This window comes from Argentina anserina, chromosome 3, assembly GCF_933775445.1.
Source record: "Argentina anserina chromosome 3, drPotAnse1.1, whole genome shotgun sequence".
Classification (NCBI taxonomy): domain Eukaryota; kingdom Viridiplantae; phylum Streptophyta; class Magnoliopsida; order Rosales; family Rosaceae; genus Argentina; species Argentina anserina.
The window spans coordinates 11,611,064-11,632,503 of NC_065874.1; the positions used below are offsets into that span (position 1 = coordinate 11,611,064).

The 21,440-nt window shown below is 39.9% G+C and overlaps 4 protein-coding genes across 5 annotated transcripts; 1 reads left to right on the top strand and 3 right to left on the bottom strand.

The window, feature by feature from the left end:
• Positions 1-910: 910 nt before the first annotated feature.
• Positions 911-3,776, top strand: LOC126788950 (protein RICE SALT SENSITIVE 3). Of its 2 annotated transcripts, none has more exons than XM_050514983.1 (7): positions 911-1,438; positions 1,588-1,638; positions 2,047-2,175; positions 2,267-2,372; positions 2,530-2,571; positions 2,696-2,752; positions 2,870-3,772. In XM_050514983.1, exons 1-7 carry the CDS (start codon positions 1,302-1,304, stop codon positions 3,602-3,604), a joined length of 1,257 nt encoding a protein of 418 aa, XP_050370940.1. In that variant the 5' UTR covers positions 911-1,301; the 3' UTR covers positions 3,605-3,772. The 2 variants fall into 2 exon arrangements, with proteins under 2 accessions (XP_050370940.1, XP_050370941.1); XM_050514984.1 differs by having other exon boundaries at positions 1,341-1,438; positions 2,047-2,179; positions 2,870-3,776.
• Positions 3,777-4,407: 631 nt separating this feature from the next.
• Positions 4,408-5,226, bottom strand: LOC126787061 (uncharacterized). The gene has a single exon (XM_050512996.1). It carries the CDS (start codon positions 5,224-5,226, stop codon positions 4,480-4,482), a length of 747 nt encoding a protein of 248 aa, XP_050368953.1. The 3' UTR covers positions 4,408-4,479.
• A 1,834-nt stretch (positions 5,227-7,060) lies between these two features.
• Positions 7,061-10,223, bottom strand: LOC126788949 (uncharacterized). Its single transcript, XM_050514982.1, has 2 exons — positions 9,716-10,223; positions 7,061-9,551 (listed from the first exon to the last, which is right to left on the bottom strand). Exon 2 carries the CDS (start codon positions 8,658-8,660, stop codon positions 7,182-7,184), a length of 1,479 nt encoding a protein of 492 aa, XP_050370939.1. The 5' UTR covers positions 8,661-9,551; positions 9,716-10,223; the 3' UTR covers positions 7,061-7,181.
• Positions 10,224-20,296: 10,073 nt separating this feature from the next.
• On the bottom strand, positions 20,297-20,979 carry LOC126787062 (lysine-rich arabinogalactan protein 19-like). The gene is made up of 2 exons (XM_050512997.1): positions 20,975-20,979; positions 20,297-20,792 (listed from the first exon to the last, which is right to left on the bottom strand). The coding sequence occupies exons 1-2, from the start codon at positions 20,977-20,979 to the stop codon at positions 20,297-20,299; spliced, it is 501 nt and encodes a 166-aa protein (XP_050368954.1).
• Between the last annotated feature and the right edge of the window lie 461 nt (positions 20,980-21,440).

A 21,440-nucleotide genomic window follows, 5' to 3' on the forward strand; every position in this document is an offset into this window, starting at 1 on the left:
TGTGACAATGTGGAAATGAAAATTGCAATCCAACTACTACTACAGTCAAGCTTCAAAGCACAAATAGGATCCCAATCATATCATGTTGATAAATGTAAGACTTTTCCAATCCAAAAAATACTATTCACTATTTAGTTCACCGATCTTGCTGCATAATCAGCGGCTGAAAGTGAAAATGCATTATAGCAAAATCATTCATCATGTCTTTACCACCCGAAAATTCTCCTTTTGAAATTATTTCCTGGCTCATGTTTCAATCTTTTTCTTGCCGCTTTTTTTTAGTGGTTTAGTTAATTTTAATGAACAAAATTAATGGTGCAATGATAGGCTTATAATTTGTCATAAACACTAGAAAGTCTGATATGATGCTCAATGTAGCTGGCTAATACTCATAATAGTAGCATCATGTAAAAAAGGTGGATATGAAGCTCAAGTCTAGCTCATAGCCTTGTGTAAAAGTTTGATACATTATTGAAACTAAAGGCTAAGAGCCTAAGGTGAATTACATGCAGCGAATTTAACCCATTGTTTGATGACTTGATCAACCATTATTATAGTATTTCTGTTTCCTCAAATTGAACAAGCCCCAAACCACTGCAATGTGAGCAAATGCAATATCAATGAGTTATAGGAAAAAGGGGCAAATCACAAAAACAATTTGGTCATACCTAGGAAAAGGGTACAATGGTAACTAGGCAAGTAATGGTGACAATAATTCATAGAACTTTTGCTTTTTTTTTACTTTTCCCCCACCACAGTAACTGTCAGCTCATTTTACTGTACAGATTTGCAAGAGAGACAGAGAGGATCAGGATTAAAGCTGACCCCACTGTGTTTCCTGAATGCTCTAAATAAACATAATGGCAAACAACACCACCAAAAAGCCCCCCCCCCTCAGAGCCCCCCACTTTCTACTCTCCCCCTTCCCCCCTCTGCTTTTTACCTCAAGAATACCAATTCAGACTCCTACTTGGGACAAACAAAACAGGGAAGAACAAGTTATAAAATAAAACAAAAATCAGAGAGAGAGAGAGAGAGAGAGAGAGAGAGTGGGTGAGAGGGGGTGATGAAGAAAGTAGAGGGTGAGCTTTGTGGTGGTTAGGCAATGTGCAGATAAAAATAAAGATTGAAACTTTGAGCTCAGAAGACTGAGGAAGGAGTAGTACTACTGTAGTAGAGAAGCTTAATAGTATCTGAGTGGTGTGTTCCAGATTAGAAGGTGAGGGGAAAAAATAAAAAGGAAACGGTGGGTTTTCTAAATTGGCAAAAGAGCAAAAAAAGTGTTATAGAAAGAGGGGGAGATGGTGGGCTCAGGAGGATCAGCAACAGATAGGAGCAAAGAAGCAATTGGGATGATGGCCCTTCACGAGGCCCTCAGAACCGTCTGTCTTAACTCAGACTGGACTTACTCTGTCTTCTGGACCATCCGTCCCCGCCCGTATGTTTCTTTTTCTCCTTCCCTGTCTCTCTGTTCTTGTTGATCTTTGTCTTGATCTCTGGAGACTTTAATTTTGTTTGTTCCTGATTTTATGGTGTTCTTGTTTTTGGGTTTGTGTCTGTGTTTGATTGGTTTGATTCTTGGTGCAGGAGAGTCAGGGGTGGTAATGGCTGCAAGGTTGGGGATGATAATGGGAGCTTGTAAGTGTTTTGGTTTGCTTTGTTTTTTGAGCTTTTGAGAAAAACTTGGCTGGAAACAGAGGAGCTGAGTATGAGTTGGTTTAACTTGAAAATGAGTCTTTTTGCAGTGTTTGAGTTTGTCAGTGATACTGAGAAGTGGTAGTTGGTAAATTTGTGATTTTTTTTTTTGCTTTAGGTATGAAAAAGTAACGTTTTTGATGTGGGAAGATGGGATGAAACAGAGGAGCTGAGTATGAGCTTCATGAAAATGAGTTTAAGTTTAGTGTTATTTAACTCGGAAAATGACACACAAAACTGGATATCAGGAACATCTGATTGTTGTCTGAAGTGATATAACTTTTTCTTATGATCTTGGAAAATGACACTATTACGTATGATCTGACTTTGTTAGTTTTGAATCTGGTGAAGGATGTTGATGTGGGAAGATGGGTTTTGCCGAGGGAGAGTTGCAGATTGTCTTCCAGACATGGATGGAGAAGATCCTGTCAGAAAAGCCTTCAGCAAAATGTCCATTCAACTCTATAATTATGGAGAAGGGTGGGTATGTATGTGATTTTTAGAATGTGAATACCTTGTAGAGCTTGAAAGTATTAGTGTTGTGAGAAATTTAAATGATGAATTTAAGCAGGTTGATGGGGAAGGTTGCATCTGATAAGTGCCACAAATGGGTCTTCAAAGAACCAACAGAGTGTGAACCAAACATCTCCAACTACTGGCAAAGTTCATTTGATGCTGTATGTAACCAAAACCCACATGTTCTTAATTTCTTCTTAGTTTCATACTTCAATTATTGGTCTAAGTATACAAAGAGGAGTTAGCTCAGGTCTGTGCTTAGATGTTATTTATTAGATACTGACAGTACCCTTCATATTTTTATGCTATTTATTGCAGCTTCCTCCGGAATGGACTGATCAATTTGAGTCAGGAATTCAGGTCAGAAATAGAAAATAGCTATGTTACTATTATTGCTCCGCTTCCATTATTATTATTATTTTTTTGCAAATTTGTCTCCTGGATGTTTATTGTTTTTCAAACAGCTCATTTACTTCTTCACCAGACAATTGCTGTAATTCAAGCTGGCCATGGACTTCTGCAACTGGGTTCCTGCAAAATTGTAAGAAAATACTCTTTTCGCCTTAAAGATTTGCTTCTAAGTTTGTTCATAGCTAAAAGGTAATGCACTATATTCACCAATAAGAATAAGGACATGACCAATATTACTATGTAACAGATACCAGAAGATCTACATTGTGTGCTAAGAATGAGGCACACCTTTGAATCTCTAGGCTACCAATCTGGTTTCTACCTCTCTCAGCTTTTTGCTTCAAATAGAAATAATTCAAATTCGCCCGTTCCAGTACTTCCTTTGAAGCAATCCCCAATTCCAATTCGACCTCCTTCTCCTTTGTTCAATTGGGCTCAAAGGCCACTTCCACCTGGAACATCTATGCAGCTGCCTTCACCCAATTTTCAAAACTCTGCTGCAGCCAGACTAGGGTATCCTCACCAATCCAACAAAGATGAAAGCACCCATATGTTTTTGCTTCCTCATTCGGCCGAAACCCAAATGGGAGATCACCACATGATGGGAGGAGGAGAACAGCATGAAAATGACATCAAATGGCCAAATGGGCTGTCTTTCTTTAGCGCCCTAACTGGACGCAGTGATGATGCAAAGCTTTTGTTTAACCCGGAAAACTTAGGAAACAAAGCAGCAGAGGAAGATCCAAACTCGGATGCTTCCAACAATCCCAATCACGAGTTCTTGAGCTTAGATTGCCATCCAGATAGTAATGCAAGGAAGATGAACATGGAAAACAAGTACAAGAGGAGCTTTACTTTGCCTGCAAGAATGACTTCATCATCTTCAACTTCAGTTGATCACCACCACCAGCACCAGAACAGTTACAATCGGAACCCTGAAGGTGGTATGTATTCTGATGTCATGGAGACCTTCTTAGAGTGAAACCAGGAAGGATGGTATTGTTAGGAAGGACAATGGGACTGAAGTAGTATCCTTTGCTTAGTTCCATGCTCTTAGCTCTTTCATATCTTTGTGTTTCTCTTTCCCTAGTTATTGATCTCAGTTCTGCTTTTAGTTCATCTAAGAAGAAATTTCCTCCATTGTTTTTTGTTTTTTTGTTTCTCTGTGTCACTAATCATCATAGAGATGAGCACCAAAAATTTAAGGCTGTTCATCAACGCTGATCAATCTTTCATTTAATACGAAATCCATTATATCGAAAATGGATTCCTAGTAACCAAAAACATTGAAACACAAACAAAGTAACAAACATAACTTATAGTTACAGTGAGAAACACTCTGCCTTCATCATCAAAACCCAAGCACTGCATGTGCCACTTAATAGTTTACATAATTCTTAAACTAGCTGGGAAGTCCAAATTTGCAACCACCAAAACAAGGCATAGATGACTGTGTTTCACTCAAACTCACAGCCCTCATTTCTAGGTGAGTTTGTAGGAACCATTAATATCCAAGTTGTGGTCCTCAGTCTCACTAAGACAGTAAGACTCTCCCCTCTGTTTCTCTCATTAATATTAAGCTTAACCAATTGTCCTGGGCTTTCTGCTACTTGCTTGGTTTTGAAAAAATCATCAAGGTGATCAAACTCCTTGTGAGAAAATCAAGCCAAGAAGGCAAGAACGTTTTCCTTGTTAACGTCCCCAGAATAACTTTTGCTTTCTTCAAAGTTTAAAGAGAAAAGCCAAAGCTCAAGGCGCGCTACCCCAGTTCTACTTTCAGAACCCACAAAACCAAACTCCAAAATGCTAATTACTTAAAAAAACAAATTACATGAATTTGATTTGATACACAAAAAGTCATTGTAGCTTCACATGATTCCCATCTTTTACATGATCAACATCACTTTTCTTAGATGGCTCCATTGCGTGACACTTTATACAGGCAGAAACCAGCCACCGGAAAAACCTCCGGCACAGCCTCCGGCGCCGTTTAACAACCGTCTTCACCTTCCTCTTGTTCTTCACTTTGTTGGGTTTTCCTTTCCCAGCTGCAGCAATCTCCACCTTCTTCTTAACTGAAGTGTCCCGGCTCAAAGTCGGCACAGGTGTTATGAATTGCCATCTCTGAGAAGACCCGTAAAGTTGTGCACCACCTCCGGTTTTGTACCTGTCCGACGATCTAAACGGCGTCGTTCTGCTGTAGTGATGATGATACATGAACTTTCTTTCAGAATTGTCACTTGAACTCGTCCTCGCGCTGCTGCTGCAACTGCTAGTGCTGCTTCTACTGTTAGTGCTGTTGCTTCTTGATGACATGAGCGAAAGCGAGTCCTTGCTGCTAATGCTGCTCGTTCGGCTTGTCTGACGAGAGTGATCAACAACAAGTAGCATGCCATTGTTGCTCGGTTGAAGAGGGAAGGCGTGAGGTAGGAGTTTGCCGTTGAAGAACAAATGATCAGCTGGGGAGTCCTTGCAGGGGTCACTCGAGGCCGAGTCGGGTGTGAAGCATCCGAATTCGAAGTCTTCCGGGTCTTGTTCGTTGACCGGTGTGCTCGGGAAGGAAAATGTGTCGCCGGATGAGCTCCTTTTCCGGCTGTTTTCCATGGTTGGTTTATGGTGTGGTGGCATGGGGGAGGTTGTGTATTTATTTATAAGAAGGTTTTAGTTAGTGAGGGTTGGGAGAAAGTGAGGGAATTAGGGAGTTCTTTTGAGGTGTGTTAGACACGTGGAGTGTTCTGGACTCTCCGTTGGATTGTTTTGGTGGTGTAAATCATGAAGTGCTTGTTGCCAACTCAATCTTAAAATTGAATACTTTGGTGGGGTTTTGGTAACACTCCGTCTCATAGTGAGGGATACTTGAATCTCAAACCAGTGTGTCATATCATGAACGATGTTGGGGAAGATTTTAACACTATCAGTCAAAAGAAAACTCCATATCCTAGCTCATCAAAAGCCAAGGCCAACCCCACTTATGGTACCTTATTGCTCATAATGCCCTTCAAAGTTAATGGGCAGAATAGATCTGATCTTAGGTGTTACACGGATATAGTTCCACACAATTGTTTACTTGTTATTCTTTTAACCCCACGACTTACTCAAGTGAACCTTCAACAAACTCATATCTTCGATATGTCACACTGAAAAAAAGAACTCAAAAGAGTCAGCAAGTGAAATGTGTTATGATCAAACGGAAACGGCGAAGAAATGAGTGATCCATCTTATTAAGGAGGGTAGGACCATTAGTGGAGCGGCTAATAGATTTAATCAAGAGGTTAGTGGATCAGAATTTGTTGATGATCTCTAATATCTTTGGCACAAGATGGGAAATCTTAGGGGGAAATATACAAGAAAGTACTCCTTGTTTGTTTATATTCCTCATTCAATGGATGATTCTCCTTTAATCTTTGTCCACTAGCTCATGTCCATCTTCAATCCCAGCTCCCCAAATATACTCCTACCTTATTTAAAACAGAAAGGTGTTGTGATCGGGGAGGAGAGTAGAAGACACATAATAGCAAGCATATTGGGTTGTCTGGGCTTTAACCAAACTAAGCAATGATGGAATGAGCATATGTAGCTTCCTTTGTGTTGTTTAAGCAAAGTGTGGAAGCTTATTACAATTTGATCAAACACTAGGGTTAGTCCCCGAGCTTGGAGACAATGTAGCTCTTAGAAAATTCTTTGGTCTCCTATTTGGGTTTTCTTTAGAGAACCTATGGGTCCGTTTCAAGCTCATCATGTTATAAGGACCACCCGGTCAGTCAGATTTAGTCTTTCTTTCTCCTTCCCCACCACCAAACACAAATATACAAATCAATGTTTGGTACACTTCCTTGGACGATACTCCAATTATGCAAATGGTAGGTCTAGGATATGAGTACCTCATACACTCTTGCTTGATGAATTCATCGTGATGTGTTCTAGTTCTTATCTTTAGGTTAGGTACGTATCGGGTTACCGGCCGATTTCACCGTCTTTTGCTCACCGAAATAGCGTTCACCTCGGTACGCATGGATCATTTTGTTATGTTTCACTTGATGCCTAAAATATGCAGTCCAAGTGATTAAACCTCTGATGGTACTACGGGGCTACCGTACTAACAATACCGCTATATGTTGCTCTTGCACAATCCTTATTGTCAAGTTTGTGCTGCATACAATTCCCTGGCACATTGCCATTCTTGAACTAATGATGGTATACCAATTAAGTTCTCAAATATGATTTTTACTAAATATTCGACATTGTTGATCTTTACTAAGATTAATCGTCGACTGTGTTCCTTCCTTTAACAGTCATTCTACGCAACCTTAACCGATCAATTAAATGTAACGATTCCCATAGCAAGCCATAATCAGGTAAGAAAATGAAAGAAACCTAAAGAAACTAACTAAGGAAATAAAACAATAAACTGATATTAATTCTTAGATACCATTACAAAGAAACTTCATTGCCTTATATAGTAACAGACAAAACCCTAAGACCCGATTAAAAGACTACCCGGATCCACTAACCCGATATAAGGAGGCCCAAACCCAGATATCATATTTAGACTCGTTACATTACTTCCCCCTTAACAGAAACTTGTCCTCAAGTTTCACATTTTGGGTCAAGACGCTTTCCAAGCTCTCACATGTGATGTCTCCCGAAATCAGTTGGCTCATGATCATTCTTGTCCCTGCAAACCTTAACATCATCTGAGCAAAAGCAAATGCAGTAGCACCCATGTTCAACAATCCAAGGATAGTGGTGTCACTACCATGAAGAGCGGCATTACTATCGTCACCGAGAGCATGGGAAAAGAAGCGAGGATAATCATCTGCCGAAGTAGAGATACCGAGGCCTTGGGAAATGACATCAGGAAACAAAGGCTGTTCAGTTGCTTCATATGCAAAGTTTGCATTCTCTTGTGGAATGATTGCATGTGCAACACACATTTCATTGGTTTTTGTAAGAACTTCAAGACATTCTCTTTCACTGTATCCACCCCTTGTATGTAACAACTCCCAAGTTGTAAATTGTTCTCCCACTTCAAGCATGATAACATAAGACAAGAGCAATTGAAGTTGCGGATCTCCATTCCAAAGGTCATAGTGAAAATTACAGATGATAGAGGACATGGCACCAAACTCCAAAATTAAGACGAAGCATGAAAATATTGGACAATCTGCCAATGCAATTTTCTTGACCAAAAGAGGTTCCTTGTCTCCACCAGCAATACCAGATTCCAAAATCATCATTGCATCATCATGTAAAATAACATTGTATCCATGACATATTTCCAAACCAATTACACATGTCTCATGTCCAGAATTCTTGTGAAAATTATATGGCTGCTGCAATAATAGATCAAAAGTACTCATGCAAGAGCAAAATAAGGGTGCAGAGACACTTCCATTGCATATAAAGATATGGGAACAGTCATACCTATATATGAAAGGTACCCTTCTGAAAAATTGGAGCTCAAGCAGCCACTTGCAGTTCAGCTTATTATCCCAAAAGGTGCTCATCAAACCTTGTTCAACCAATTTAGTAAATTGGTCCATACCAATTTGAACCTCAACATGCACTTGAATGCTAATGTAGGCAGATTGGTAAAATTCAAAAGTTCTCCCATTATTACTACCAGCCATTATATTCATACTAGGTGAATTCTCACCTCTGTTTTTCTCCAGCAGCCTCAATTTTCTTGTGTTTGGTAAGAGTACAACTGCCAGCTCAATCTTACAAGAAGTTGAATTAGAAGGTACCACTACCAACTCCATCTGGTCCTCTAACACACCAATTGCATATTCAGAAATTATAAACAAAAGAGTGATCTCACCCTTCTTCATTGTCACCACAGCTTTGTTGAGCCCTTCAATGATTTGAGTGGCATCTATCTTGAAGTCACTTGGTTCTTCTCTATCTTCATGAACCTTCAATAAATCTTTACCATCTTGCAACCTTCCCGCCGAATGCACTTTAACAAAAGTCATGACATTCACTATGATCATATACTCATTTTGCAGCAACTCGAAACACTTGAATGTATTTCCCATAACATACACACTTTCATAAGATGAGAGTAGCTGAAGGACATTCTGATAGTTGAGTTTGAGTGATGTGTAAGGTGCGTAAGGGTACACACAAGAAACCTTACAAACTTTTCATATGTGAAGATGGGAAAAAGTACCAAACGCCCTGTATCTACAAGCTCTTTAAACAAGATAGAATGTTCATGTGTGAAGAGAGGGTTGCCACCACCTTTATCACAAACCTTCTTATCAAACGCAGAGAAGCATAGCTGTAGTACAAAGTGTCTAACCTTCTTTGAACCGTCAATGTAATGCTCAAGTCTTGAAAACAATGTATTAGAGTCATTCACCATAGAACAAGTACCCAAAGCAGCAGTCAAGTTATAGCTAGATCCCTCGTCTAACATTTTGCTCTTAACTTTCCTGATAATGACTCCAAAATTAAGAAGTGCAGGTGAGGATGGTACGGTAGGCTCAAATGGCAAATTCAAAATGTTATTATCAGATGCAGTTCCACCTGTTGTTGCTTTCGAAAGAGTTATAGATGCCATAAAATCAGATAACTTTTTTCCAGTCCCTTTGCCATCAGTAATATCTTCATCATCTGAGCTTATCACAATTTCTCTATTAACTCTTCGAGAATCATCACTATAACTCCGAGAATGACCACCATGAATCTCTGCACCTGAGTAATAAGACACTGCGTTGTGTTCTTCAGTTCTACCATCTTTGTGATTAGTACTTGCAAAAACGGAATTGATCCTCCCTTTTGAACTAATAACCAAATCACCAGGTATAGAAACAGTGGTGTTTGCACCAGAGGTGACACTCCTAGGCTCATTAATCTCTCTACCATCCTTGAGCCTTCCACTCAAATTGTCAAGAGCAGGCCCTCCAGTACTTCTATTTCCCATGCTAACATTCATTCCAACATTCAATTTGTCAGCCATATCAACAACACTATTCAACCCCAAAATCACATCAGCATATATTGTTGAATTAGCAACTGCCTCCGAAGTGCATTCGCATATAACTTCAGTTCCAGAGAAATTCAAACCCGTAGCAACAGTAGGTCTTACCAGTTCACTAACGGAAGAAGCCTCAGTGGTAGCCGTGACCGTGATAAGCTCAACGGTGGACGACTGCGGCAGAGAGTCCAACTTTTGTCGACTATCAACTTTGATTTCTGGAAGTTGCCACGAAGCCCTCAATAGTCGCATCCCCTCCCTGAATTCAGAGACGATGGTATCTATCGATCTCTTCAGAGATTCGCGCAGCTCACACATCTTAGCATCAGTGTGCTCCTTGGGTGAAGTTGAATGAAGCCGAGGATCAGCTTGCTCCTGAGTTTGAGGTGGATGGATAGATGGGTTTGTGGGAATGAAATGAGGTTAGGAGATGGTTGGTGTAGTTGTGGTTTTGGTAGGGATGAAGGGCACTGTGGTAACTGGAGATTGAGTACTATGTGGATAAAAGTCAACACTCGGCGTGGGTGTTGGTGTTGGCGTTTGTGGGTGTTGATTTGGAGGATGGAAACTTCCCGGCTGTTGCAGCGGCGGAGAATTGGGGGAATAGATGTGATTAGGGGTTTGTGCTAGTGGATAAATCCAGTGGTTAAAATTAAGGGTAAATTCCTCCTATGGTACCTGATGTTTGGCTACTTGGACAATTTGGTACCTAATGTATGAAAGAGGACAATTTAGTACCTAAAGTTCTCAAATTTAGGTCATTTTGGTACTTATGTCAATTTTGACCATATTTTCAGGGTTATTTCCGTCATCTTATCTCAATTTTACTTCATTTTTTTATAATACCTCCAAATTGCCTCTAAGTTATCACTAAAAATTTGATAACTCATCCACTTAGTATCTGTGATGATTTACGTATATAAGTTTTCATAATGTAGCTATCAATCTAAATTAATTTTAATTATAAGTAATTAAAAAAATTTGATAAAAATTACAATTGCATAAAGACAATTTATTTCCTTTGCAGAAAATAATTAGGATACAATAAGTATATTAAGAAAAATATTTATTTTCGATATATGCGAAGTAGATGCTAAGTGGAGTAGATATATCAATTTAATTATCTCCAAAGAGAGACAATTATAGGAAGAAATGAAGAAAAATGTGAATTTAATGAGTTTAGGACTAGAATGACGGAAATAACCCTGAAAAAATGGTCAAAATTGATAGAGGTACCAAAATGGCCTAAATTTGAGAACTTTAGGTACCAAATTGTCCGCTTTCATACATCAGGTACCAAATTGTCCAAGTAGCCAAACATCAAGTACCATAGGAGGAATTTACCCTAAAATTAACCATATTACCCATATGAGTGTGAATTTGGGGGATTGAATGCGATGGCGGTGGATAGTATTGGGTGTAATGTGGTGGTGGAGTGTGAGGACTATAATATGAATAGGGAGAGTAGGCAGTGTAACCACTAGGCCGAGCAGAACTCCCATCAAGCACTGCAGTTCCCGTCGGAGAAGAACCAATAGAAATTGGAAACTGCCCTGCCGCCACAGGCATTCCCGGCGGCCCTTGCCCCGTCCCCATCGGCCCAATCGATGGGCTCTGATACCAGATGTAACGATTTTGGGAATCGTATCCATAGCAAGCCATAATCAGGTAAGAAAATGAAAGAAACCTAAAGAAACTAACTAAGGAAATAAAACAATAAACTGATATTGATTCTTGGATACCATTACAAAGAAACTTCATTGCCTTATATAGTAACAGACAAAACCCTAAGACTCGTTTAAAAGACTACCCAGATTCACTAACCAGATATAAGGAGGCCTAAACCCAGATATCATATTTAGACTCGTTACATTAAACCACTTCGATCGTTTGCTTCATGTAGTAACAACGTTTGGCGGGTTTCACACAGACTCACTAGGCATTCACATGTCCTACACTCATGCTCTCACCACATCATTCTGAGAATCTCAGCCTACCCTTAAACAACTTCCGATTTCTAGGGTGTACGGTAGTGTCTCAATGAGGTTTCTACCCGATCGATACTACTTGCGTTCTTTCCTAACTACAGAAGTACCCCCTTCCTCTCTCTTGCTCTTGTCGTTCTTTACGTTAATTTGATGCTAGGCTGCGCAGAAATTGTGCAAACATATATAAAAGTTCATTATATCTCTTTTAGAAACTTTAGTCGGGTACTGAAGCACACATCCATTTAGGGCTCGTCAACGGGCCGGGCCTGGCCGGGTATTTTCAAAAATACGAAAATTCAAGCCCGCCCACCTAAGACGGGCCGGGCTGAGTCGGGCCTTGCGAGCTTTTACGGGCCGGGCCTTACGGGCTTGTATTAGAAAAACAATATAATACTCTAATTTAAGGGTTTGAAACAATAAAATAATTATTAGAAAACATTCTAAAACAAAAGTTACAAATAAATTCTAGTTTCGAAATATTGTCGATCGACACCAACAGATGTGATCGATATATATATATATTTAGGGACCGTGTAAAAATTTCATCCAATTCGGACCTCGTTTAACAGTCGGAATTTTCGGTCAACAAAAAAAGAGGCGTTTTCACATAATAAAATCTCATTGACAGGGGCTTTGCCAAATGGTTTTCTCATTGCGACAACGCACGATCAGTGAAAAAAATTAGGTGATTTCAAATATGTAAAATTTCCACATTCGCATCTTGGTAATTGATCCCCCCTTAGGGCATATTAGTGTTGTTTTTGGTTTACCGGAAATTCCGACGGTTAAACGAGGTCTGAATTGGATGAACTTTTAAAATGATCATTAAATATATATATTGATCACATCGGATGGTGTCGATCGATTCCGAGAAGTTTCCATCATATAGTCGCTTCATAATGTGATAGTTTTATTATAAACCTACTATAAAGGTATAATACATTAGTGGACACTTCGGTGATCGACAACTCCAATTCAAAATATGGTCGATCGACACCAGTAGATGTGATCAGTATATATATTTAGGGAACCCGTAAAAATTTTGTCCATTTTGGACATGGTTTGACCGTTCGTACCAACGGTCAACTAAAAAAACGACTTTTTGACATATTTAAACCTCATTGACCGGGGCTTTGCCAAATAGATTTCTTCAGTTCGACCGCGCACGATAGGTAAAAAAAATTAGGTGATTTCAAATATGTAAACAAATTTCCACATTCGCATCTTGGTAATTGGTCCCCCCTTATGGCATATTAGTGTTGTTTTTGGTTTACCGGAAATTCCGACGGTTAAACGAGGTCCGAATTGGATGAAATTTTAAAATGATCATTAAATATATATATTGATCACATCGGATGGTGTCGATCGATTCCGAGAAGTTTCATTCATATAGTCGCTTCATAATGTGATAGTTTTATTATAAATCTAATATAATGTTATAAAACATTAGTGGACACTTCAGCGATCGATAACTCAAATTCAAAATATGGTCGATCGACACCAGTAGATGTGATCGGTATATATATTTAGGGAACCCGTAAAAATTTCGTCCGTTTTGGACATGGTTTGACCGTTCGTACCAACGGTCAACTAAAAAAGAGGCGTTTTGACATATGGAAACCTCATTGACCGGGGCTTTGCCAAATCGATTTCTTTAGTTCGACCGCACACGATAGGTAACAAAAATTAGGTGATTTCAATTATGTAAACAAATTTCCACATTCGCATCTTGATAATTGGTCACCCCTTAGCGCATATTAGTGTTGTTTTTGGTTTACCCGAAATTCCGACGGTTAAACAAGGTCTGAATTGGATGAAATTTTAAAATGATCATTAAATATATATATTGATCACATCGGATGGTGTCGATCGATTCTGAGAAGTTTCCTTCATATAGTCGCTTCATAATGTGATAGTATAAGGTTATAATACATTAGTGGACACTTCGGTGATCGACAACTCAAATTCAAAACATGGTCGATAGACACCAGTAGATGTTATCGGTATATATATTTAGGGAACCTGTAAAAATTTCGTCCGTTTTGGACATGGTTTGACCGTTCGTACCAACGGTCAACTAAAAAAAAAGGCGTTTTGACATATTTAAACCTCATTGACCGGGGTTTTGCCAAATAGATTTCTTCAGTTCGACCGCGCACGATAGGTATCAAAAATTAGGTGATTTCAAATATGTAAACAAATTTCCACATTCGCATCTTGGTAATTGGTCCCCCCTTATGGCATATTAGTGTTGTTTTTAGTTTACCGGAAATTCCGACGGTTAAACGAGGTCCGAATTGGATGAAATTTTAAAATGATCATTAAATATATATATTGATCACATCTGATGGTGTCGATCGATTCCGAGAAGTTTCCTTCATATAGTCGCTTCATAATGTGATAGTTTTATTATAAACCTAATATAAGGTTATAATACATTGGTGGACACTTTGGCGATCGACAACTCAAATTCAAAATATGATCGATCGACACCAGTAGATGTGATCGGTATATATATTTAGGGAACCTGTAAAAATTTCGTCCATTTTGGACATGGTTTGACCGTTCGTACCAACGGTCAATTAAAAAAGAGGCGTTTTGACATATTTAAACCTCATTGACCGGGGCTTTGCCAAATATATTTCTTCAGTTCGACCGCGCACGATATGTAACAAAAATTAAGTGATTTCATATATGCAAACGGGTTTCAGCATTCGCATATTTGTAATAGGTCCTCCCTTAGGGCATAATAGTGGTGTTTTCGATTTACCAAAAATTCCGACAGTCAAACGAAGTCCGAATTTGATGAAATTTTTACATGGTCACTAAATATATATACCAATCACATCGGCTGGTGTCGATCGATCCCGACAAGTTTCCTTCATATAGTCGCTTCATAATGTGATAGTTTTATTATAAACCTAATATAAGGTTATAATACATTAGTAGACACTTCGGCGATCGACAACTCAAATTCAAAATATGATCGATCGACACCAGTAGATGTGATCGGTATATATATTTAGGGAATCCGTAAAAATTTCTTTTTGGATATTGTTTGACCGTCCGTACCTACGGTCAACAAAGAAAAATGCGTTTTGACATTAAAATCCTCATTGACCGGGTCTTTGCCAAATTGGTTTCCTTGGTGCGACCACACACAATCGGTGACAAAAATTAGGTGATTTCAGATATGCAAACGACTTTTGGTGTTCGCATTTTGGTAAAATGAGATATTAGTGTTGTTTTCGGTTTACCGGAAATTTCGATGGTAAAATGAGTTCCGAATTGGATGAAATTTTTACAGGGTCACTAAATATATATACCGATCATATCTACTGGTGTCGATCGATCCCAAGAAGTTTTCTTAATATAGTTGCTTCATAATGCAATACTTTTATTCTAAACCTAATAAAATATGTATGTATAATATTTTATTATTTGGCGGGTTTTTACGGGCCGGGCCTCACGGGCCTTGCGGGCTTTTGACGGGCCGGGCCGGGTTTCACAGCTCTAATTTTAGCCCGGCCCTCTACCCACGGAAGCGGGTTTTGGCGGGCTTTCTCGCGGGCCGAGCCGGGTAAAAGCCCTTCGGGCTTGCGGGCCTCCGCGGGCTAAATGATGAGGCCTACATCCATTTATAAGATGTTTGAGATAGTAATTCAGCGATAGAAGAAGTACGTTATTTTACCTATGCCCTGAATTGTTTAAGCATAAGCCGGTTTGCAACAAAGTGACACTTCACTACTTCACGTACGTGCATAAGCGTTAAATTATAGAAGCTAAGGACATGAAGACCATGACTCCCATTTTCTGTTGTCTTAGCAAGATTTTTAACCTAATTACCGTCTATCACTACCACGAAAACCTTTTTACATGTATAAATAACTCATGGAATCTGAATTGAAACCGAAACAATAAAAAAAAACACAAGAGCAGAGGGTGGACTGAAGTATATTTACCTGATCGAGCCTTCCAGATGATGGCGGCATGAAACCTGGGGAGCACGGCAACATGCGTTTTGAGGCGAGCAGCAACGGGCTTTGAATTGGTTTTGATGGCCACTCGGCCAGAGTTTCGATCGAGTTTTATCCATGGAAGCATTAGATGAAAAGTATATTACATTTCCTTAATGAATCTATACACTCTAATGTCCTATATATTATCAAGTAAATATACACTTTAACAACAATTCATCCCTCAATTCCCTCCGTGATTCACACCAACACTGCTCCTCAATTTGGTGCATACATATCAACAATGCCAAACTGGCTAAATGAATCATAAAAAGCATTTTTAGACACTCTTTTTGTGAGCATATCAGCAAGTTGCTTTTCTGTAGGAACAAAAGGAAAACAAATGATTTTTGCGTCTAGCTTCTCCTTTATAAAGTGACGATCAACTTCCACATGTTTTGTACGATCATGTTGCACAGGATTCTGAGAAATATCAATAGTTGCCTTGTTGTCACAGTACAGCTGCATAGCACACTTAGGCTTAATACCCAAATCTTGTAATAAATTTCTAAGCCATAATAATTTGTACACTCCCTGAGTCATACCTCTGTATTATGCTTCAACACTATATCGAGCTACCACTTTTTGTTTCTTACTCTTCCATGTAACAAGATTACCCCCAACAAAGGTAAAGTACCCTGATGTAGATCTCCGATATGTTATATTTCCAGCCTAGTCTGCATCCGTGAAACCACAAACCTCAAGGATATTATTGTGATTAAAGAACATTACTCCTCTCCCTGGAGCTGATTTTAAGTACCTCAAAATCCTTACAACATCATCCATGTGGTCCACACTGGGATTATGCATGAACTGACTCACTACACTTACTGCATACGTAACATCTGGTCTGGTATGTGATAAATAAATCAGGTGTCCAACTAGCCTCTGATAACGAGGTTTTTCAGTAGGCACTTGATCTGGATATTCTGCTAACCGATGGTTCTGCTCAATAGGAGTATCAATGGGAGTGCAATCCAGCATACCGGTCTCTGTTAGTAGATCAGAGATGTACTTCTTCTGACATAGATAGATACCATCACTTCCCCGGGCTACCTCAATGCCCAAGAAGTACTTGAGTGTACCTAGGTTTTTCATCTCAAACTATGTGTCTAACTGTTTTTCGTAATCTATCAACCTCAATAGTATCATTCTCAGTAACTACCATATCATCAACATATATAATAGAGTTGTTACATTCCCTTGTTGATGTCTGAGAAATAATGTGTGGTCTGAATTACTCTGTATGTAGCCAATTCACCTCATGAATTGTGAGAATCTTCCAAACCAAGCACGAGGTGACTGTTTACGACCATACAAAAACTTTCTCAATCTGCATACAAAGTTACTTGGAGAAGCGGCCACATATCCCGGCGGAAGATCTATGTATACTTCTTCTGTAAGTTCTCCATGAAGGAATGCATTCTTAACATCAAACTGTCTAAGTGGCCAGTTTAAGCTAGCAGCATAAGAGAGCAATACCCGAATAGTGTTTATCTTTGCAACAAGTGCAAATGTCTCATTATAGTCTATGCCATATGTTTGGGTGAAACCTTTTGCTACTAGGCGTGCTTTATACCGGCTCACGGACCCATCTGGATTATGCTTCACTGTAAACACCCAACGACATCACAAAGTCTTCTTGCCATGTGGTGGAGATACAAGCTCCCAAGTATTATTCTTTTGTAATGCTTCCATCTCTTCCTCCATTGCTTTCCTCCATTTTGGATCTCTCAATGTATCCTGCACTTTGTTAGGTACTGATACAGTAGATATTTGTTTCACAAATGATTCATATGACTTAGACAATATTTTGGTAGACATAAAATTTGTCATAGGATACTTAGTTTTAGCCTGAATGGTAGGTTCATATTTTTTTTTGGCTGACCCCGAGTAGACCTATTTGGCAAGACATATTGTCTACTATTAGCCTCACTAGTAATAGTCCAAATAAAATGACTAACCTCAGATGAGTGATCTTCCGTACCAGGAGAGCATTGGTCATGTGTATAAACAGTAGTACGGGAGACATGGAGGGCAGTTGTGTTGTCATCTTCTGGTACTTGAATCTCTGGAATGACTATACTAGAATCACCTGGTGGTGCCTGTATAGCGGACACATTGGTAATCTCAATTAATCATGTCACCATATCTACTGGCTTACTTGTCACCCCCTCTCCATGATACAACTCTTCAAAATATGAATTCTCCCCTTGAAGAGTAGTATCGGAAGAGGGAAAATAACTCATGTCCTCAAATAAAGTAACATCCATAGTGACATAGTATTTCCTGGTAGGCGGATAATAGCACCAGTACCCTTTCTGATGTCCGCCATACCCAACAAACACACATTTAACGACCCGGGCATCCAACTTAGATCTCTGGTATTTTGGAAGATGGACAAAAGCAACAAAACCGAAAACACGGGCATGAAGATTAGGAAAAGAGGGTAAGGAGACATGAGATGAAAAAACCTCATATGGAACTTTTCCGTGAAGGACACGAGAGGAAGACGATTAATGAGGTGGGCGAAAGTTATGACAGCATCACCCTAAAGGTATTTGGGCATATGGGCATATGGGCACTAAAAAGAATACACCGAGCCATGTCAAGTAAATGACGATTTTTCCTTTCAGACACTCCATACTGCTCAGGTGTATAAGGACACGCTGTTTGATGAACAATTCCGTGTGTGTTAAGGAACTCCTAAAAGACATGATTCACATATTCACCCTCATTATTAGAACGAAGAACTCTAACTGTGGCATTATATTGTGTTTGGGCAGTGGTATAAAAGGCTTGAAAAGCGGGAAAAACCTCATCTTTAGTTTTGAGGAGAACAATCTATGAAAGACGGGTGCAATCATCAATAAATGACACATAATACCGCATCCCTGACACAGTAGAATCTTTGGAGGGTCCCCAAACATCAGAATGAATTAATTCGAAATGAAGAATACGTTTATTAGAAGTACTAAGGGAACAAGTAGATTGATGACTCTTACCCAAAACACATGTCTCACATGTAAAAGTGACTCATCCACACTAATAAACAAAGTAGGCATAGATTTTTTCATAATACTAAAAGATGGATGCCCTAAGCAACGATGCCATAACCAAACTTCACTTAGCTTGTCAGAAGTAGAGATTAAAGCGGTTCGAGACTGTGCCCCTAGTTTCTCCCCCGCATATGTCTGATCGAGATGAAACAACCGGCCCCTCAGATACCCCCACCAATTAACTCCCCGGTGAGAAGATTCTGAAATACACATACATAAGAAAAAAAATGACACAGAGCACTTCGTGTCAGCATTCAATTGGGGAACAAATATCAAATGATGAGATAAAGCAGATACATAGAGCACATTGTGAAGCTCTATTGTGGGAGTAATACGAACTGAACCTTTCTCTAATACGGGGAATGCCTTACCATTAGCATTAGTAACATATGGTACTGGTGGAGGAGACAATACGGTAAAATAAGATTTGTCATAAGTCATATGATAAGACACACCCGAATCAATAAACCATGTATCAAAACCAACAAAGTTAGAAATATTTAAAGCCATACAAATTTTGCCACGACCAGCTATGGATGCGGTAGGTGTTGCTCCGCCTGCTGTATGATGATCCTGTCCAACCACACCATAGATATCGGATTCCTAGACGAATTGAATAGCTGCTTTCGCCTTGGAACGATAATTATGCCGCTTAGGCCGAAGGTGTGGATACAGCTTCCAACAGGTCGCACGAGCATGGTTAGTATCATGACAATAAGAGCAAGGAGGGCGGGGCTGATTCCTGAAGCCTGGTGGTGGTCCTCGCTGATGAAGTGGAGCTGAAGTGGTCTGCTGAAGAGGTGGTGCTGAAGATCTAGCATGAATAGTAAGGTATGAAACTTCAAGTTCTGTCTGATGAAGGCTCTCCTGGTGAGATTCATCCTTACGAATATATGTAAAAGCTGTAATTAGTATAGGGGGTTCGGTCTACCAGAGCAATTCCCCTTTCACACTATTATGCTTGGCATCAAGACCTTTCAAGAAATGGTGAACTCGCTCAAGCTCCTTCTCACGTTGGTACCAAACAATATCCTCATGATGTTTGATCATGCAAGGACGTTTCACATCAATCTCAGCCCAAATAATTTTTAGTTTGGTGAAATACTGCGCCACCGGTTGCCCATCTTGTTGCATCGCCAAAGCGGTGCACATTAACTTATGAACCTGTATGAAATCAGAGTCATTAGTATATAAGCCTTCAAGTTTCAGCCATATTGCATGTGTAGTGTCACATGTCTCCACCAGATCAATTATTTCTTCATTCATAGTATTTGGACATCACAAAGCCATCATCGTCGTCCCACTTAGTGTAGGCAATAATATCATCTGCACTACGAGCCGTAATTACTCCGGTTACATGTCACATCTTGTGCATGCCTCGAAGATGAGCCGCCATAAGTCGCTTCCATTTACGGAAATTGGTCCCATTGAGTTTAGTTCCTCCAAAGGACCCATTGTCAGAACTCTTAACAAAATACTTCAAATTTCGGAACATCAACTTCGTCTCCAGAACCCATTGAAAAGGAATTTGAAAAAATCAGGAATTATATAGCAGAAACACCAAAAAACTGATATAAACCTGTCTTGGGTGCACGTGCACTGTCGGTAAACCTACATTGACAATCAAGACTACCAATTCTGGGCCGGGTCGGGTCCGGTTCGTCTGGGTCGGGTCGAATCCGGGTCGGGTCGAAGCTGGGTTGGACCGGGCGGGTCGGATCTAGATCCGGAGCTCGGCAGCGGCGATTTCAATGGGGAATGCAACAACTTGATGCGGCGGCGCTGGTGGAGAGGAGGAGGGCTCGACGCGGTGGCTCTGGTGGAGGATAGAGATGTCGCCGGTGGAAAGCTTGCAGCGGCAGAAACGAAAGGCAGTGGTGGAGGAGAGAGAGGTCGCCGACGCTCGATGAGATCAGAGACCGGCGACGATGCAATCCCTCGAGGAGGAGCACGTCTGGAGATCGGGTGAGCTGAGCTGATTGCCGGGGAAGGAGCGGGGACGAGTCGGGTATTTCGACTGATTATGTTGCAGTGGTGAACCGGCTTGCTGATGTCGCCGAACCGCAAAGCTTGTGGCTTGCTGACGTTACCGACGGGCTGTGCTTTGAGGGAGGGTGGTAGCAAGCTCGTACCAAAAAATTGCAAAATACAAATCCATAAAAAACAGAGCACTGCTCTGATACCAAGATGAAAAGTATATTATACTGCCTTAATGAATCTATACACTTTAATGTCATATATATAATCAAGTAAACATACACTTTAACAACAATTCATCCCTCAATTCCCTCCGTGATTCACGCCAACATCATTATGGTGGTGCTGTGATAGGGACCCGATGACGATTATGATGTTGGTGATGCATGATCTGTAATGCCTCATTTATTGAAGAGAAGAGCTTCGAGCAGCAGTTGCAGAGCGCTAGCTAGCATGAAATTTTGCAAGGAAGAAGTGTAGTTAGCGGGGTTTTGGGTTAGGGTAGGGTTAGCAACCGCCAACCATATTGGATCCAATGGATCGTTTCGGATTTTGGTGTTGGTGTGATTTAGGGATTTCCGACTGTCTTTTAGGCTAGGAGTCCATCATCTGGTTTTCGATCCTTTTAACAAAATAATATTTCACAGGTAGTCACAACATCTCTGGGTGGGCCAGTAGCAAGATAACTACATTGAAAACGGAAACAAAATGGGATATGAATTAGCTTAAACGACAGACATATATGTATGTGTGGTTACATAAATAAAGCTAGAGATTATTTCATGATCGCTACCTT